Source organism: Manis javanica, chromosome 5 (genome assembly GCF_040802235.1).
Source record: "Manis javanica isolate MJ-LG chromosome 5, MJ_LKY, whole genome shotgun sequence".
Lineage (NCBI taxonomy): Eukaryota > Metazoa > Chordata > Mammalia > Pholidota > Manidae > Manis > Manis javanica.
The window spans coordinates 95,792,484-95,811,551 of record NC_133160.1 but is presented as its reverse complement, the minus strand read 5'-3'; the positions used below and the strand labels follow the sequence as shown (position 1 = coordinate 95,811,551).

Genomic DNA, 19,068 nt, shown 5'->3' with positions numbered 1-19,068 from the left:
CTGTCTGCATTCAAGACACCACCATTTCTTCTTGATAATCAAAACCAATCACCCCAACTAGCACAGTAACCTCTTTCTTTGCCTGTTATTTAATGGTATCAGAAGTACAAAAGAGGCTGGTGGCAATCTCTACCCTAATTTAATGGGACAGTTTTGGCCTAAAATGGAAGCATTCTTCTCTTGGGAACTTACACTGATGGGAAGTAAAAATTCTGTGAGTGGGTTTTTAGGTGTGAGTAATAGCTATAGTATAAGAGAAATTAGACCCATGTTTTAGTTTACAGACTTATATATAATGGCTGTGGGAGAAATAACATCATATTTATTGCTGACTCATTGCATTTACTTAGCTTGTACAGCCTGTGAAATAACACATCAGTCTCGTAGGATGTTAGCTACAAGTTCACATGCTGAATTTTCATTAAATGATAACCCTGTTTTGTAAGCCAGCTGCTTCTAGATGTTAAGGCATATGGTGAGATCAGTGAACTTCTTAGGCTTGAATCATTTTATGCACTTCCAATGAAATTAGCTTACTTTTGTTGTAACACTGTGTACCGTGACTGTGACTTACGCGTTGTGTATATCTGTGTGTGATATATCTCATTTCCTAGGTCTGCTATGTCTAAGTACCACAAACTGGGTAGCTTAAACAACAGAAATATGTTGTCTCACACATCTGGAGAATAGAAGTCCAAGACCAAGGTGTCTTTAGGGTTAGTTATTTCTGAGTGCTGTCTGTCACTCTTAATTTCTGGTAGCTTGCTGGCAACTTTGGCTTTCCTTGGCTTGCAGATTTCTGCCTTCATTTTCACATTGTGGCTTTCTGTGTGCATGTCTGCCTCCAACTTTCCTCTTTTTATAAGGACACTAGTCATTAAATTATGGTTTACCCTAATGGCCATATTAAACTTGATTACTTCAGTGAAGACCCTGCCTCTAAATAAGGTCACAGTCTGAGGTGCTGGGTGTTACTCAGCATAGGAATTGAGGAGGGCACAATTCATCCCTTAACTAGTGTTGCCAGAAGCAGGTGGATAGGGAAGACAAATTCATTCTCAAAACAGATTTCTATCACTGTCTCTTCCATGATGAAAGGGTTCCAGTGTAATCAAATTGCCACCAGACGATTGGCTGAATCTTCCAAGGAATGGTGCCATCATGTGAACTCACTGTTGGCCTCTGCTCTTGGAGGGTCAAGTACTTACTAGTAGCAATAGCCAGATAAATCTTGGTGCGGTAAGTCTTAATCTTCCTGATCTGTATATATAGTCTCAAATCTTACTTCTGTGGCCATTTGTAAATAGAGCCATTAAGCAACTATCCAAGTAGCTACCGTCTTATTGGTGTTTGTAGAATCAATTATCTTGTCCACCTGATTATTAAAAGCCAGTTCTGCAGTAGATGCCTTCTGCTAAACATTCACATGGAACACTGTTATCCTTGCATTCTGTTCTCAGGAAAACTGAGAAGTTCAACAGTGCACCTCTTTCCCAGACTTCTGGTTACTGATCTTCCACTACTGTTCTTCTCTTTAGCTTCTGCTGTATCACTGATCTGTTCCTCTGCCCATCCCTTCCTTTACAAAATGGACAAGATGTACTGCCCAAAGTTGTGCACAGGACTGCTGTCTTAAATAGAATTAGATTTTGGTGTTGTTCACTTTAGACTTCTAACATTATGCCATTGTTTTGAAAACCAAGTTCAAGATTTTTCCCTCACTCTATCTGATGTAAAGAAATCCCCAAAGTGCTGTAGATATTGGTTGAAGGACGGGTGGTAGTAAAGCAGAAGTAGGTAGCATGAAAGTATGAGAAACCTGCTCATGCAATTTATTTGCATCTCTTGCACCTGCTCAAGTTCAGGCTCAAAAAAACCACTTCCCCTTGATGAGGGCTGCTATTTGTGATCAGCTGTAGGTTTGGTGGTTCAAACCCAGATCACATAACAGCTCAAGTGTCATGGCCCCTAGGTGTCCATGGTCAACTACTCTGCTCCTGTCAGCAGTCCCTATCAAGCCAACATTGTTTCACAAAAAGGAATCAGTACATTCTGTTTTAAATACGTGGATTTTTTCTACTGCACTAAGTGTGCTAGAGAACAGTTTGCATATAACCTGAATTTTATATTGTCTGTGTGAGGATTTGTCCTGAACACAGTACTGCACTCAGCTGAGCTGGCCACATAGGCATCCATAAAATGCGTATGCCTTAGACTTTCACTGGTTGCCTCATTTCACCATGTTTGTTATCCCACAAGGTTGTATTTTCCTATTCTTTCATGTTTGTGAACTTTTCAATTTGAAAAACATCACTTATTGAATATCTCAAACATATTTGAGCATTGTGGGTGAAAAATACCAACCAGCACATACTAAAAGAAAGTTTTAAGTGTTAAGGAGAAGCTTGAAACAGGTGTTTGGAAAGACAGGAGAACATGATATATCCTGAGCAATCGATCCTCATTGTGGACAATCAGTGACAGTGCTACAGAAATGAAATTATTGGTTGTACCATCTTGAAATGCTTTGAAGACAATAAGAACAGTGTAAAGAAGTAGAAGAAAAGGAAACATTGTTGAACATTTCAATTGAAGACCAGAGCAAAAAAATCAGGAATGACCTTTTTCACATCGATGTTTATACGGTTTTCCTGCTCTGTCCAAATACCGAGAGTGCATGTGAAACCTTTTTTAAGTCTAAATAGCAAAGAGAATTTTCTGGAAGTTGATGTCATCTACTTATTTTTTTCTTAATTAAGGTATAATTGATATACACTCTTATGAATGTTTCACAAGAAAAAACAATGTGGTTACTACATTCACCCATATTATCGAGTCCCCCCCAACAATACCCCATTACAGTCACTGTCCATCAGTGTAATAAGATGCCAGAGCCTTCTCTGTGCTACACTGTCTTCCCATGACACCCCCATATCATGTGTACTGAACATAATATCCCTCAATCCCCTTCTCTCTTCCTCCCCATCCGCCCTCCAACATCCCTCCCCTTTGGTACCCACTAGGACCTTCTTGGAGTCTCTGAGACTGCTGCTGTTTTGTGCCTTCAGTTTTGCTTCATTGCTATATGAAGGAAATCATTTGTCACCTATCTTTGTCTGCCTGGCTTATTTCACTGAGCGTAATACCCTCTAGCTCCATCCATGTTGTTGCAAATGGCAGGATTTTTTTCTTTCTTATGGCCGAATAGTATTCCATTGTGTATATGTACCACCTCTTCTTTATCCATTCATCTACTGATGGACACTTAGTTTGCTTCCATATCTTGGCTATTATAAATAGTGCTGCAATAAACATAGGGGTGCATATGCCTTTTTGAATCTAAGAACTTGTATTCTTTGGGTAATTCCTAGGAGTAGAATTCTCAGGTCAAATGGTAATTCTGTTTTTAGTTTATTGAGGAACCTCCATATTGCTTTCCACAACGGTTGAACTAACTTACATTCCCACCACCAATGTAGACAGGTTCCCCTTTCTCCACATCCTCGCCAGCATTTGTTGTTCTTAGTCATTTTAATGCTGACCATCCTAACTGGTATTATCTCATTGTGGTTTTAATTTGCATTTCCCTGATGATTAGTGATATGGAGCATCTTTTCATGTGTCTGTTGGCCATCTGAATTTCTTCTTTGGAGAACTGTCTCTTCATATCCTCTGCCCATTTTTTAATTGGGTTATTTGTTTTCCGGTGTTGAGGTGTGTCAGTTCTTTATATATTTTGGATGTTAACCCCTTGTCGGATATGTCATTTACAAATATATTCTCCCATATTATAGGATGCCTTTTTGCTCTGTTGATGCTGTCCTTTGCCATATAGAAGCTTTTTAGTTTGAAGTAGTCCCATGTGTTCTTTTTTGCTTTTGTTTCCCTTGCTCAAGGAAATGCATTCAGGAAGAAGTTGCTCATGTTTATATTCAGGAAGTTTTTGCCTTTGTTGTCTTTTTTTTTTTAATTTTTTAATAAGGTATGATTGATATAAGCTCTTATGAAGGTTTCACACAAAAAAAACAATGTGGTTACTACATTTACCTGTATTATCAAGTCCCCACCCATACCCCAATGCAGTCACTGTCCATCAGTGTAGCAAGTGGCCAGAGATCCACTATGTCCCTTCTCTGTGATACGGTGTTCTCTCCGTGATCCCCCCCACCATGTGTACTAAACATAATATCCCTCAGTCCCCTCCTCCCTCCCTCCCCACCTGTCCTCCCACACCCCTCCCCTTTGGTAACCACTAGTTCATTCTTGGAATCTTTGACTCTGCTGCCATCTAGTTCCTTCAGTTTTCCTCATTGTTATACTCCACAAATGAGGGAAATCATTTGGCATTTGTCTTTCTCCGCCTGGCTTATTTCACTGAGCATAGTGTCCTCCAGCTCCATCCATGTTGCAAATGGTAGGATTTGTTTGTTTCTTATGGCTGAATAGTATTCCATTGTATATATGTACCACATCTTCTTTATCCATTCATCTACAGATGGACACTTGGGTTGCTTCCATATCTTGGCTATTGTAAAAAGTGCTGCAATGAACATAGGGGTGCATATGTCTTTTGAACCTGGGAAGTTGTATTCTTTGGGTAGATTCCAAGGAGAGGGACTCCTGGGTCAAATGGTATTTCTATTTTTAGTTTTTTGAGGAACCTCCATATTGCTTTCCACAATGGTTGAACTAGCTTACATTCCCACCAGCAGTGTAGGAGGTTCCCCTTTCTCCGCATCCTCGCCAATATTTGTTGTTTTTAGTCTTTTCGATGCTGGCCATCCTTACTGGTGTGAGGTGATATCTCATTGTGGTTTTAATTTGCATTTCCCTGATGATTAGTGATGTGGAGCATCTTTTCATGTGTCTGTTGGCCATCTGAATTTCTTCTTTCAAGAACCGTCTCTTCATATCTACTGCCCATTTGTTAATCAGGTTATTTGCTTTTTGGGTGCTGAGGTGTTAATCCGTTGTCGGATATGTCATTTACAAATATATTCTCTCATACTGTAGGATGCCTTTTTATTTTTTTGATGATGTCTTTTGCCGTACAAAGACTTTTTAGTTTGATGTAGTCCCATGAGTTCATTTCTGATTTTGTTTCCCTTTCTCGAGGAGATGGGTTCAGGAAGAAGTTGCTCATGCTTATTTTCAGGAGATATTTGCTTATGTTGTCTTCTAGGAGTTTATGGTTTCATGACTTACATTCAAGTTTTTAATCCATTTTGAGTTTACATTTGTGTATGGGATTAAACAGTAATCCAGTTTCATTCTCTTGCATGTAGCTGTCCAGTTTTGCCAACACCAGCTGTTGAAGAAGCTGTCATTTCCCCATTGTATGTCCATGGCTCCTTTATCGTATATTAAATGACCATATATGGTTGGATTTATATCAGGGCTCTCTAGTCTGTTCCATTGGTCTATGGGTCTGTTCTTGTGCCAATACCAAGTTGTCTTGATTATTATTGCTTTGCAGTAGAGCTTGAAGTTGGGGAGCGTAATTACCCTGCTTTATTCTTCCTTTTCAGGATTGCTTTGGCTATTCGAGGTGTTCTGTGGTTCCATATGAATTTTTGAACTATTCCAATTTGTTGAAAAATGCTGTTGGTATTTTGATAGGAATTGCATTGAATCTATAGATTGCTTTAGGCAGGATGGCCATTTTGACAATATTAATTCTTCCTCTCCATGAGCACGGGATGTGTTTCCATTTATTAGTATCTTCTTTAATTTTTCTCATGAGTATCTTGTAGTTTTCAGAGTATAGGTCTTTCACTTCCTTGGTTAGGTTTATTCCTAGGTATTTTATTCTTTTTGATGCAATTGTGAATGGAATTGTTTTTCTGATTTCTCTCTCTGGTAGTTCATTGTTAAGTCTATAGGAATGCAACAGATTTCTGTGTATTAATTTTGTATCCTGCAACTTTGCTGAATTCAGATATTAGATCTAGTAGTTTTGGATTGGATTCTTTAGGGTGTTTTGTGTACAATATGTCATCTGCAAACAGGGACAGTTAAACTTCCTCCTTGCCAGTCTGGATGCCTTTTATTTCTTTGTGTTGTCTGATTGCTGTGGCTAGGACCTCCAGTATGTTGAATAGAAGTGGGGAGAGTGGGCATCCTTGTCTTGTTCCCAATCTTAAAAGAAAAGCTTTCAGCTTCTTGCTGTTAGGTATAATGTTGACTGTGGGTTTGTCATATATGGCCTTTATTATGTTGAGGTACTTGCCCTCTATATCCATTTTGTTGAGAGTTTTTATCATGAATGATAAATGTTGAATTTTGTCAAATGCTTTTTCAGCATCTGTGGAGATGATCATGTGGTTTTTGTCTTTCTTTTGGTTGATGTGGTGGATGATGTTGATGGATTTTCAAATGTTGTACCATCCTTGCATCCCTGGCATAAATCCAACTTGATCGTGATGGATGATCTTTTTGATGTATTTTTGAATTTGGTTTGCTAATATTTTGTTGAGTATTTTTGCATCTGTGTTCATCAGGGATATTGGTGTGTATCTTTGCCTGGCTTTGGTATTAGAGTGATGCTGGCCTCATAGAATGAGTTTGGAAGTATTTCCTCCTCTTCTATTTTTTGGAAAACTTTAAGGACAAATGGGTATTAGGTCTCCACTAAATGTTTGATAAAATTCAGCGGTGAAGCCATCTGGTCCAGGAGTTTTGTTATTAGGTAGGTTTTTGATTACCAGTTCAATTTCATTGCTGGTAATTGGTCTGTTCAGATTTTCTGTTTCTTCCTTGGTCAACCTTGGAAGGTTGTATTTTTCTAGAAAGTTGTCTATTTCTTCTAGGTTATCCAGTCTGTTAGCATATAATTTTTCATAGTATTCTCTAATAATTGTTTGTATTTCTGTGGTGTCCATAGTGATTTTTCCTTTCTCATTTCTAATTCTGTTTGTGTGTGTGTAGACTCTCTCTTTTTCTTGTTAAGTCTGGCTAGGGGTTTATCTATTTTGTTTATTTTCTTAAAGAACCAGCTCTTGCTTTCATTGATTCTTTCTATTGTTTTACTCTTCTCAATTTTGTTTATTTCTGCTCTGATCTTTATTATGTCCCACCTTCTACTGATTTTGGGCCTCATTTGTTCTTCTTTTTCTAGTTTCATTAATTGTGAGTTACACTGCTTGTATGGGATTGTTCTTCTTTCTTGAGGTAAGCCTGTATTGCTGTATACTTTCCTCTTAGCACAGCCTTGGCTGCATCCCACAGATTTTGTGGTGTTGAATTATTGTTGTCATTTGTCTCCATATATTGCTTGATCTCTGTTTTTATTTGGTCATTGATCCATTGTTTATTTAGGAGCATGTTGTGAAGCCTCCATGTGTTTGTGGGATTTTTCATTTTCTTTGCGTAATTTATTTCTAGTTTCATAGCTTTGTGATCTGAGAAGCTGGTTGGTACAATTTCAATATTTTTAAATTTACTGAGGCTCTTTTTGTGGCCTAGTATATGATCTATTCTTGAAAATGTTCCATGTGCACTTGAGAAGAATGTGTATTCTGTTGCTTTTGGGTGTAGATTTCTGTAGATGTGTGTTAGGTCCATCTGTTCTATTGTGTTGTTCAGTGCCTCTGTCTCCTTATCTTCTATCTAGTTGATCTGTCCTTCAGAGTGAGTGGAGTTTTGAAGGCTCCTAGAATGAATGCATTGCATTCTATTTCCCTTTTTAATTTTGTTAGTATTTGTTTCACATATGTGGGTGCTCCTGTGTTGGGCACATAGATATTTACAATGGTTATATCGTCTTGTTGGACTGACCTCTTTTTTTTTTTTTTTCAGAGGGTATCTCTCATATTTATTGATCAAATGGTTGTTAACAATAAAATTCTGTATAGGGGAGTCAATGCTCAATGCACAATCATTAATCCACCCCCAGCCTAATTCTCATCAGTCTCCAATCTTCTGAAGCATAACGAACAAGTTCTTACATGGTGAACAAATTCTTACATAGTGAATAAGTTCTTATATGGTGAACATTACAAGGGCAGTCATCACAAAAACTTTTGGTTTTGATCACTCATTATGAACTATAAACAATCAGGTCGAATATGAATATTCGTTTGATTTTTATACTTGATTTATATGTGAATCCCACATTTCTCCCTTTATTATTATTATTATTATTTTTTAAATAAAATGCTGAAGTGGTAGGTAGATGCAAGATGAAGGTAGAAAACATAGTGTTGTAAGAGAGCAAATGTAGATATTCAGGTGTGTGCCTGTAGACTATGTGTTAATCCAAGCTAGACAAGGGCAATAAAACATCCACGGATGCAGAAGATTTCTCTCAAAATGGGGGGTGAGGTTCTAAGCCTCACCTCTGTTGATCCCCAATTTCTCACCTGATGGCCCCCCTGCGACTGTGCCTGTCTTAGGTTGTTCCTCCCTGGAGGAATCTTACCCGTCTCTGGCTAACCAGTCATCTTCCGGGGCCATACAGGGATATGTAAAGTGGGTAAGTGAGAGAGAAGCCATATTGTTTGAAAAGGTTAGCTTTTTACTTCTTTGCAGATTTATGCCCTGTGGCTTCTATGCCCAGCATTTGTCTTGAGTGGATTGACCTCTTTATCATTATGTAATGCCCTTCTTTATCTCTTGTTACTTTCTGTGTTTTGAAGTGTATTTTGTCTGAACCAAAGGTTCAAGGTTAATTTCCTTACTATCTAAGAGTCTAACTTAACTCACTTAAGATGCTGTTACAAACACAATCTAAATGTTCTTTACTTTTTCTCCTCCTTTTTCTTCCTCCTCCATTCTTTATATATTAGGTATCATATTCTGTGTTCTTTGTCTATCCCTTGATTGACTTTGGGGATAGTTAATTTAATTTTGCATTTGCTTAGTAATTAGCTGTTCTACTTTCTTTACTGTGGTTTTATTTCCTCTGGTGACAGCTCTTAATCCTTAGGAACACTTCCATCTATAGCAGTCCCTCCAAAATAGACTGTAAAGATGGTTTATGGGAGGTAAATTCTCTCAGCTTTTCCTTATCTGGAAATTGTTTAATTCCTCCTTCAAATTTAAATGATAATCTTGCAGGATAAAGTAATCTTGGTTCCAGGCCCTTCTGCTTCATTGCATTAAACACATTATACCACTCCCTTCTGGCCTGTAAGGTTTCTGCTGAGAAGTCTGATGTTAACCTGCTGGGCTTTCCTTTGTATGTGATCTTATTTCTCTCTCTCGCTGCTCTTAATAGTGAGTCCTTATTCTTGATCTTTGCCACTTTTATTACTATATGTCTTGGTGTTGTCTTCCTTGGGTCCCTTGTGTTGGGAGATCTGTGGATCTCCATGGCCTGAGAGATTATCTCCTTCTCAAGACTCGGGAAGTTTTCAGCAACTACTTCCTCAAAGACACTTTCTATTCCTTTCTCCTTCTCTTCTTCTTCTGGTATCCCTATAATGTAAATATTGTTCTGTTTGGATTGGTCACACAATTCTCTCAATATTCTTTCATTCTCAGAGATCCTTTTTCTTTCTGTGCCTCAGCTTCTTTGTATTCCTCTACTGTAGTTTCTATTTCATTTATCGTCTCCTCCACTGTATCCAACCTGCTTTTAATACCCTCCATCATGTTCTTCAGTGATTGGATCTCTGACCTGAATTCATTCCTGAGTTCTTGGATATCTTTCCATACCTCCATTAGCATGTTGATGATTTTTATTGTGAACTCCCTCTCAGGAAGAGTCATAAGGTCTGTATCATTAAAATCTTTCTCCAGAGTTATATTAATTTTACTCTGGACCAGGTTCCTTTGGCATTTCATATTTGTATATGGCACCCTCTAGTGTCCAGAAGCTGTACTCTGGAGCTTCCCATCCCCTGAAGCAATGTCGGGGGTTGCAGGGGAGGGGTATTGGTGCCTGGGGGGAGGAAAGAGCTGTTTCCTGCTTCCCGGCTGCTGTGCCTGTCTCCACTGCCTTAACCAGTGGGCTGAGCACACATCTACAAGCTTTTGTCCCAGAGCAGCCACATATAAATCCCAGCTTTCCACAAGCAGCTAGAATCTCAGTCTCTCCAGGAATTCTGCCTATATTAGCTTTCCAACCTGGTAGTCATGCGAGTCTCATGAAAGCACAATGAAATGTAGGTTTGTGCTCCCAGAGCAGATTTCCGGAGCTAGGTATTCAGCAGTCCCAGGTGTTCCACTCCCTCCCTGCCGGTGAGCTGGGGTGGGAGAAGGGCTTGGGTCCTGCCAATCCACAGCTTTGGTACGTTTACCCTGTTCCGTGAGGTCTGCTCTTTTCTCCAGGTGTGTGCAGTCTGGCGCCGTCCTCTTTCCTGTTGCTCTCTCAGGATTAGTTGCACCAATTGTATTTTCAAATTGTATCCAGTTTTAGGAGGAAGCCTCTGTCTCTCCTCTCATGCTGCCATCTTTAATCCTGAAAAGCCTTTGTTTTCTCCTAAGAGTTATGATTTCATGATTTACATTCAGGTCTTTGATCCATTTCGAATTTACTTTTGTGTATGGGGTTAAACAATAATTCACTTTCGTCCTCTTGCATGTAGCTGTCCAGTTTTGCGAACACCAGCTGTTGAAAAGGCTGTCATCTCCCTGTTGTATGTCCATAGCTCCTTTATCGTATATTAATTGGCCATATATGGTTGGGTTTGTATCTGGGCTCTCTAATCTGTTCCACTGGTCTGTTGTTCTGTTCTTGTGCCAGTACCAAACTCTTGATTACTGTGGTTTTGTAGTTTGGGTTTTGGTATTTCCTACATAATCGTCCTTACTCTATGGGTCAAAAAGCTAATATGGGATTTCTTCCAGTGCCAAATATGTCTGTTTCAACTCTGTATTCGGGAGTCAGAAAAATAACAGGTTGATTCATAACCCCTGGGCCCACTGAGACAGAATTGGGCCCAAACTTCATATATCTCCTGGCTTCTGTAAAGCTCCAGTGTGATTACTGGGCATGGGGATTTTCATTCACCAGGTATTAGAAGAGCTAGCAAAAGTATGGGGTCTGAGAGCATACAGCAAATGGTAGGCACACCATGTACTGAATGTTCAATTTGTGCTATCATATATTTGATAACCAACAGATACTGCTTTTCCAAATATCTTTTTTTTTTAATTGAGGTAAAATTCACATAGCATAAAATCAACCATTTAGAATGAACAATTCAGTAGCATTTAGGCTATTCACAATGTTGTGTAGTTAAGAAGGCTATCTAGTCCCAAAACATTTAATCACTCCATAATAATAGCATCTGGTTCCTTTTAAGTAGTTTCTCTCCACTCTTATTCTCCCCACCCAAGTTCTGGCAACCACCAGTCTGCTTTCTGTCTCTGTGGAATTTCATGTTCTGGGTATTTCATATAAATGGAATTATACAATATGTAACCTTTTATGTCCAGCTTCTTTCACTTAGCAGATTTTTAAAGTTCATCCACATTGTAGCATGTTATCAGCACTTAATTTTTTCTTGAGGCTGAATAATACTACATTTTACATATATACTACAATTTGTTTATTCATTCATCCTTTGATGGACATTTGATATATTTAAAGCCAGGTATGTGTTCTGTGAATGACTAAAGTTTAGGAGGCAGTGGAAAACCAGTGATCTAGTAGACACCTATGTCTCTTGCAACCTCAAATGGGTATTATCCATTCTTGACTTATAGAAGACTTGTTATTGGAGTTGGTGTCTTAAGCTGTAAAGTGAGGATAGCAGTGTAAATTTTTGAGAGCTTTGAAATGCTTTCTCCAAATACTAGTGTTTTATTATTTCCCTTCCCAAAATCCTGTTTTCTGAATAAAGATTGATCTCAGTTTGATGCTCAGGCCTTACATAATCTTAGCTCTGGTTTAATTTTTCAGCATTGTAGCCTATCTGTAGTCTTTGTGCTTCAGCCCAAATGGGCTACTTACTATTATAAAAGCACATGCAGTTTTTTTTCTTCCTACTCCAAACTTCCATAGCATTTTATTTGTTTCTGTCTCATGGAACTTCATCTTACTCCGGTGTGCAAGAGAGGTATCACTCACAATTTCGTTATTTCTATCTTAGGTAGTAAAAGAAAAAAAAATTCCATTGTTGGACAAGAGAGGAAGTAGAAGAGAAAGTATAAAGATGTATTTTTCTCTGTCTTGTTTGTATAGCATGTGGTACAGTTCCAAGAAGAGTAAATGAATGTTTTTTGATTGAAATACAAGGTTTTTCTTATGCATGAATCTAAAGAATTTTCTTCTGCTTAAATGTGAAATTTTTAAACAGTTTATTTAAGTGAAGTGGCAAAGAGATTATGTGTATAAGTAGCCACAGTTATTCCCATATTAATGCTTAATTTATGTATTATTTAGTTTCACATAAGATTCTATATCATTGTGTCATTTTTATGTTACAGCCAGGCAATTAATATGCAAGCCATTCTGTGAATCAAGACTGTAGTGAAAGTAAATATTTTATCTCTGTATTTGAAATTTAAGGGCTATGAAATTGTGAACATAGATAAGATGTTTGAATCCTTTTTTTTTTGGAGACATTTCAAGTGTACTTGAATTATTTCAAGTAAATTTTAGCAACATTCAAGTTTTTAAGCAGATTTATTTCATTTTGAGTACTGTATGAACAAAATGTGAGTTACTGGATATGCAATCAAGGTATCAAGGTCTTTCAGTGATCTTAAACCAGCAGTATTTTTTATCCTTAAAGACAGAAATTTGTTAGTTTTCACATGAGCAAAAAGAAACATTTTGAATTGTTCTGATTGAATTTAGTTAACTTCTAAAATCAAGTCGTTACAAATATAATTAATTGTCTTAAGACTTATTGTTATTGATCTCTAAAATTGTTCTCTTTTTTTTTTCCTCCCCATTAGGGAGAAGAATCAAGTGAATCTGCAGAATCTAGCAATAATTGGGAAAAGCAGGAAAGTATTGTATTGAAATTGCAAAAGGAATTTCCCAATTTTGATAAACAGGTGAATAGTCATGTACAGAAATGTAATCAATATGCCCTAAATGTTTGTATTACAGATTAGTGCTTGAGATCAGCCATGTGAAAACTTAGGAGTTTTGTATCTTCTAATTAAATATTTTCCTTTATCAGCTTTATGAAATATTTTTATACTGCTTATTCTTTACATTGTTTATTTACATTATTTGCTAATTGTAGTATCAACATTATAAATAACAGTAATCATAGCAAACATAACCATAATAACAATTGTGAATCATGTATAAAGTGGAAATCCTCTAGAAAACCAACTTAGCTGCTTGAGCTTTTTTCATATTCTCATCCTTTAAATTTCTCATAAAAAATTGCGAAGTATAATACTGAATTCCAGTATCCTAATATTCCATAAGCTTCCTACTTGTTAGACAGTGAGAATACTTTCAGTCAGTAAAGACCTCTGTTGAATCACATTACCACACATAGAGGCACATTATTTCTTTAACATTTGAAATATATTTACACTTGGTTTAATTTATTCAGGTATATGCACAGGTAATACATCTGCTGAATTCTGATGAGCTAAATGCAAAGTTGTTGCTATACTATGTCTTTATATGTTGAAACTACATGTTTTGAAGCTGGCAGTTGAAACATGTTGAAGCGTAGCTGCATGTTGGAATTAATTGAGCAAACATTTTTGATCCTTTGGTATTTAGAGCATTTCATAGAAAGAGTAGAAATGCAAAAAAGTCAGGGTTACTTTTGAAAACTTTTGTCTATTTGCAGAGGTGAAATTACATAAACAAAGCACTTGTAAAAAAGCAGCATAAAAACACCTTATATGATTCTGTTAGATTTCAGGTGATTTCCTTATATCTTAAAAAGGATGAAAGTTTTCTACAAGTTGTTAATTTTTGATTTTTAACTGAATGACTTATTTTTAGGAACTAAGAGAAGTACTCAAGGAACATGAATGGATGTACACAGAAGCTTTAGAATCTTTAAAAGTGTTTGCAGAAGACCAAGGTAATTATCTAGTCTTTGTCATTTTAGAAAATACATACTTCTCATATTAGTCAGTATTTTAGTATATAAGAAAATAGTAAACCTGTTAGCAAATGATCAGAGCATGGGTTTGCAGAAAATATTGAAAATAATCATGTAAAAACTTTTTAAATGACAGGTTCAAATGTTTTGGCATATTCTTTGTGGCAGTGTAAAATGAAATTCTATTTGGCCAACTTTTTTTTGATAGATAAGGATACTCTTAAGCTACCTAATCTATTGTTGAGTGTAAAAGGAACATTTTTTACATTTTAACAGCTCTCAGGGTGTATCTTAAAATTGTTGGTGTCATATAATCAGTGTAATGTAGATGTCATAGCCTGCACTTGAATGAATATCAAACTTATGAAGATGAGTATCACTGGTGTGGAAGAAAGTTCCTGAACCCATATTGGAACATTTTTAACTTCAGGAACTAAAAGGGACAGAAGTAGTGGGAAAGAGTTGAATTACACAGTAATATCTTTAGGCAAGAATCAAGTAGACTAGCTCTTGATAATGGCAGTCCACTTAAAAGCACAGCCCAATGAGTTTAGATTTCTTTTTAATGAACTCTTTTCTTTTTTAATTTTTTATTAAGGTATGATTGATGTACACTCTTATGAAGGTTTCACATGAAAAAAAAATGTGGTTACTACATTTACCCATATTATCAAGTCCCCACCCATACCCCAATGCAGTCACTGTCCATCAGTGCAGCAAGTTGCCAGAGATCCACTATATCCCTTCTCTGTGATAGTGTTCTCCCTGTGATCCCCCACACCATGTGTACTAAACATAATACCCCTCAGTCCCCTTCTCCCTCCCTCCCCACCCGTCCTCCCACACCCCTCCCCACCCGCCCTCTCACACCCCTCCCGTTTGGTAACCACTAGTTCATTCTTGGAATCTTTGACTCTGCTGCCATTTTGTTCCTTCAGTTTTGCTTCATTGTTACACTCCACAAATGAGGGAAATCATTTGGCATTTGTCTTTCTCCGCATGGCTTATTTCACTGAGCATAATGTCCTCCAGCTCCATCCATGTTGTTGCAAATGGTAGGATTTGTTTCTTTCTTATGGCTGAATAGTATTCCATTGTATATATGTACCACATCTTCTTTATCCATTCATCTACAGATGGACACTTAGGTTGCTTTCATATCTTGGCTATTGTAAAAAGTGCTGCAGTGAACATAGGGGTGCATATGTCTTTTTGAATCTGAGAAGTTGTATTCTTTGGGTAAATTCCAAGGAGAGGGACTCCTGGGTCAAATGGTATTTCTATTTTTAGTTTTTTGAGGAACCTCCATATTGCTTTCCACAATGGTTGAACTAGCTTACATTCCCACCAGCAGTGTAGGAGGTTCCCCTTTCTCCACATCCCCGCCAACATTTGTTGTTCCCAGTCTTTTTGATGCTGGCCATCCTTACTGGGATGAGGTGATATCTCATTGTGGTTTTAATTTGCATTTCCCTGATGATTAGTGATGTGGAGCATCTTTTCATGTGTCTGTTGGCCATCTGAATTTCTTCTTTCGAGAACCGTCTCTTCATATCCTCTGCCTATTTGTTAATCAGGTTATTTGCTTTTTGGGTGTTGAGCTGTGTAAGTTCTTTATATATTTTGGATGTTAACCCCTTGTCAGATATGTCATTTACAAATATATTCTCCCATACTGTAGGATGCCTTTTTGTTTGTTGATGATGTCCTTTGCCGTACAAAAACTTTTTAGTTTGGTGTAGTCCCGTGAGTTCTTTAATGAACTCTTTTAAGAATTGCAACCAGTGGTTGTGATGGCACGGACAGTGAAGTTATGTGGAAAAAAGAGAGCCACCAATGTCACCAATTCTGAGTCTGAAAAATGTTACAGAAGAGATAAATTATGAATGTAATTTGAAGAATACCTTACCCAGTTTATTTTGGTTGTATTTTTCATATATGCAGAAGAATGAATATATTATAATTTATGTGTAAGTCTAGAAGCTCTTTAAGTAAAACATAAACATCCTAAATAATAAAGTATTGTGTTATAGATTAATTGGCACTTTCTTACTGGTACATTAAATAACACTATTTTCAATCATAGCCATTTTAGAAATCTGTTGGAGATTAATCAGTGATAAAGTAGCAGTGCTTTTTAGTAATAGTATATTTAAATAATTTTTAAAATAATGGCAAACTTAGAACAGTAGAGATGGTGATGGAAAAGTTAATTACAATATGGATTGATTTATTGCAGGGTGAGTATTATTTTTGCTATATGCCCATCAGTGGTGGCATGGGGATGCTGCTCCAATGTTAACATTTGGGACCTCTTACGAATATGCAGCTGTGATTTATATTGTCAGGACCTTTGTTAGAAAATGAATATTTATACCTAGTTCATTTCAAATAACAAGTTATAACCTGCTTTTGAAACAAATTATTTCAACTCATTGTATAATTTCAAATTCTACTTCAGTATTTCTCATTAATGTATGTCAAGATTTAACAATAAATCAGTTGAATTCTGTAATCAAAAGGAAACCATACATGTTTAAGTATTTTATCTTATTTGAAGTATAAAATCTTTATTTTTAATTTATATCTTTCTAATTCAGTTATGTTTTTCTTTCTTACACAGATATGCAATATGCATCACATAGTGAGTTTCCAAATGGAAAAGAAGTTTCTTCAAGAAGTCAGAATTATCCTAAAAATGCAGCTAAGACAAAACTGAAACAGAAATGTTCCATGAAACCACAAAATGGTTTTAACAAGAAACGTAAAAAAAATGCATTTAATCCTAAAAGAATTATTGAAGACTCTGAATATGATTCAGGTTCTGATGTCGGTAGTTCACTAGATGAGGACTATAGTAGTGGTGAAGAAGTGATGGAGGATGGCTATAAAGGTAAAATTCTTCACTTCCTTCAAGATGCTTCAATTGGTGAACTTACTTTGATTCCTCAGTGTTCTCAGAAAAAGGCTCAGAAGATAACAGAACTCCGGCCCTTTAATTGTTGGGAAGCTCTGGTAAGGCTACATTTTTTTTTCCCCTGTGTGTGTGTGTGTGTGTGTGTTTAATTCACAGTACCGTTTATAGTCAAGGTATCTTCAGCCCAGGGAAGCATAGATGGGTGGCCTTATCCTGTGTAGAGTCAAACATTACTTTAATTGCAAGCCAATAGTATTTCAAATAGTGTCATATGACCTAATTTTGAATGAATTAAGGGGTGATTTTCCTGAAAAAACCCAAGCTGATTGGCTGGGCATACTGTCACTCATTCTTTTGCAAAGAAACTTAGTTCATTTCACTGCAGAAGAAGAAATTAGAGCTTACATTTAGGAAGGAGTTGTTTGCTAGCCTGTTCTGATCTGTTAACTGCTGAAACACCATGCAGAAAGCAAGAATGTGGCAGAAATTTTACTACAACTACTTGAAGAGCAGTAGCAACGTCCAGGAGAGCTCCATGATTCAAAGTGCCAGCCTAAATGTTTTATGCTTCACCACGAAAGAAGCAATTGTTTATTTTCTTTTTCTTTTAAAAGTGACAGCTCAATGTCTAACATGTTTTTCTTGGTTAAACAACGCGGCCATTTTATGGAGCGTAGCAGGCTGCAGCGTTTTTAATTGGAAAGATAGCAAAGTGTGGAAGCCTAGAATTCAAGCGTTAGGTGAAGGGAAGGCGTAAGCACTGGTAAGTACATTTTGCATGATCCTTTTCTAGAATTTGATTTCCTATAAGGGAGTTTTATCCAAAATACCTGTATTTTGAGTTTTATAAATGTCAACAGTAAGCAAATCTTATTCATACAGAGAAACAAAAGAACTCTGCCTTACAAATTTTGCTTCCACTTTTGTGAAAATGTGGGCTCTTATAACATGAATTGTATATAGGCCCTGCTGTGAAAGCAATATGGATGATTTTTCACAGCTTTAGAAAATGAAGTGGCTACTTTATAAATTTTTAGAAAGTTTATTCCCTATCAGGGAGTCAAGTTGCTTTGTGATTAATTTCATATTTGTGACAAATCTCTATGAGTATATGTTCCCTTGGTAAGTATCTTGAAGTAGTGGTATGTGAGGGTCTCTGAACAATGGTTGTAAAAACCATTTTTTAAAAATTAAAATATTTGACAAATAGACAATATAACTAGCATTTCATAGCTTAAAAAAAAAAGGCCATTCATTTTGCCTGAAGCCTTTGCTTTTCCATAGCACATCTGTCAAAGCAGGTCCTTTGAGAACTTGTTCTGCTTTGCCTGAGTGATTTATTTGTTAAAAGTATTTGCTGAAGGGCTTTCTTGTTCTTCTTTCCTTCCTTTTCTTCTTTTATCTTAGTGGTCTCCTGTGTTATTTCAGACTTGGGTTGCTCAGGCTTGTTGGGATTCTAATTTATTTAATAAGGAATGCAATTATCTGTACCAGTGTGTTTAGTCACTGTAACTACTTGCCCAAATATCTTACAGTAAAAGTAAATTACACCAGAGTTATATGTGCCAGATGCTTTTAAAAATATTCAGCAACTTACATGTAGAAAGCATGTTTCCCCTACTAATTAATTGGCATCGTTTAAATTAGTCTTGACTTGAATTTGTAGAATATGCATTACCTGCTTAAACCTCCTAAAACATATTGCCTCCTTTCTAAAAGTTGAAGAGAGACTGTATTTTTTGCTAGCCATTCATCTAAATGTAATTATTTTGTATAACAGTTAAAAAGTGAACTTGCTACTTGAGTTCAGCAAATACAGGCTCTGTTGTCCTAAAAAAAAGTAGGTAAATGAAGAGTTTTTGGAAATGAACAGTTAAAAATTAGTACATCAATATATATAAGCTTTGAGTTTTAATTTGCTTAGAACTTAAAGCTTCCCCTTTCAATTACTTTACAATTTTGGATGTCACTGATTTGTAGAGCAAATTCTCTTAAAATCATCCAAGGAAAAGTAACTATTATGCACATTTTGGTAAGCTATGTATTTACTTCTTCCCTACAATCAAAGAGGTTTGAAAATATACCTGTAAACAACTTAAAAAGTAAAGAAAAGAAAAAATATTTACTTTAGTTTTCATAGATACTGTTTTTAGAAATTCCTGTGAGAATTAGTTGAAA

General features: G+C 36.6%; 1 protein-coding gene across 4 annotated transcripts in view; it reads left to right on the top strand.

The window, feature by feature from the left end:
• SMARCAD1 (SNF2 related chromatin remodeling ATPase with DExD box 1) overlaps positions 1-19,068 on the top strand; it is a 95,257-nt gene that overhangs the window by 50,859 nt on the left and 25,330 nt on the right. For 3 of the 4 annotated variants that reach the window (XM_073237289.1, XM_037020164.2, XM_037020163.2), the window contains exons 7-9: positions 12,850-12,951; positions 13,871-13,952; positions 16,597-16,988. In XM_073237289.1, the coding sequence (XP_073093390.1) occupies positions 12,850-12,951; positions 13,871-13,952; positions 16,597-16,988 (576 nt within the window). Of the gene's footprint in view, positions 1-12,849; positions 12,952-13,870; positions 13,953-16,596; positions 16,989-17,060; positions 17,654-19,068 lie in introns of those variants that run through there. The other variant, XM_073237290.1, reaches the window with a different exon arrangement.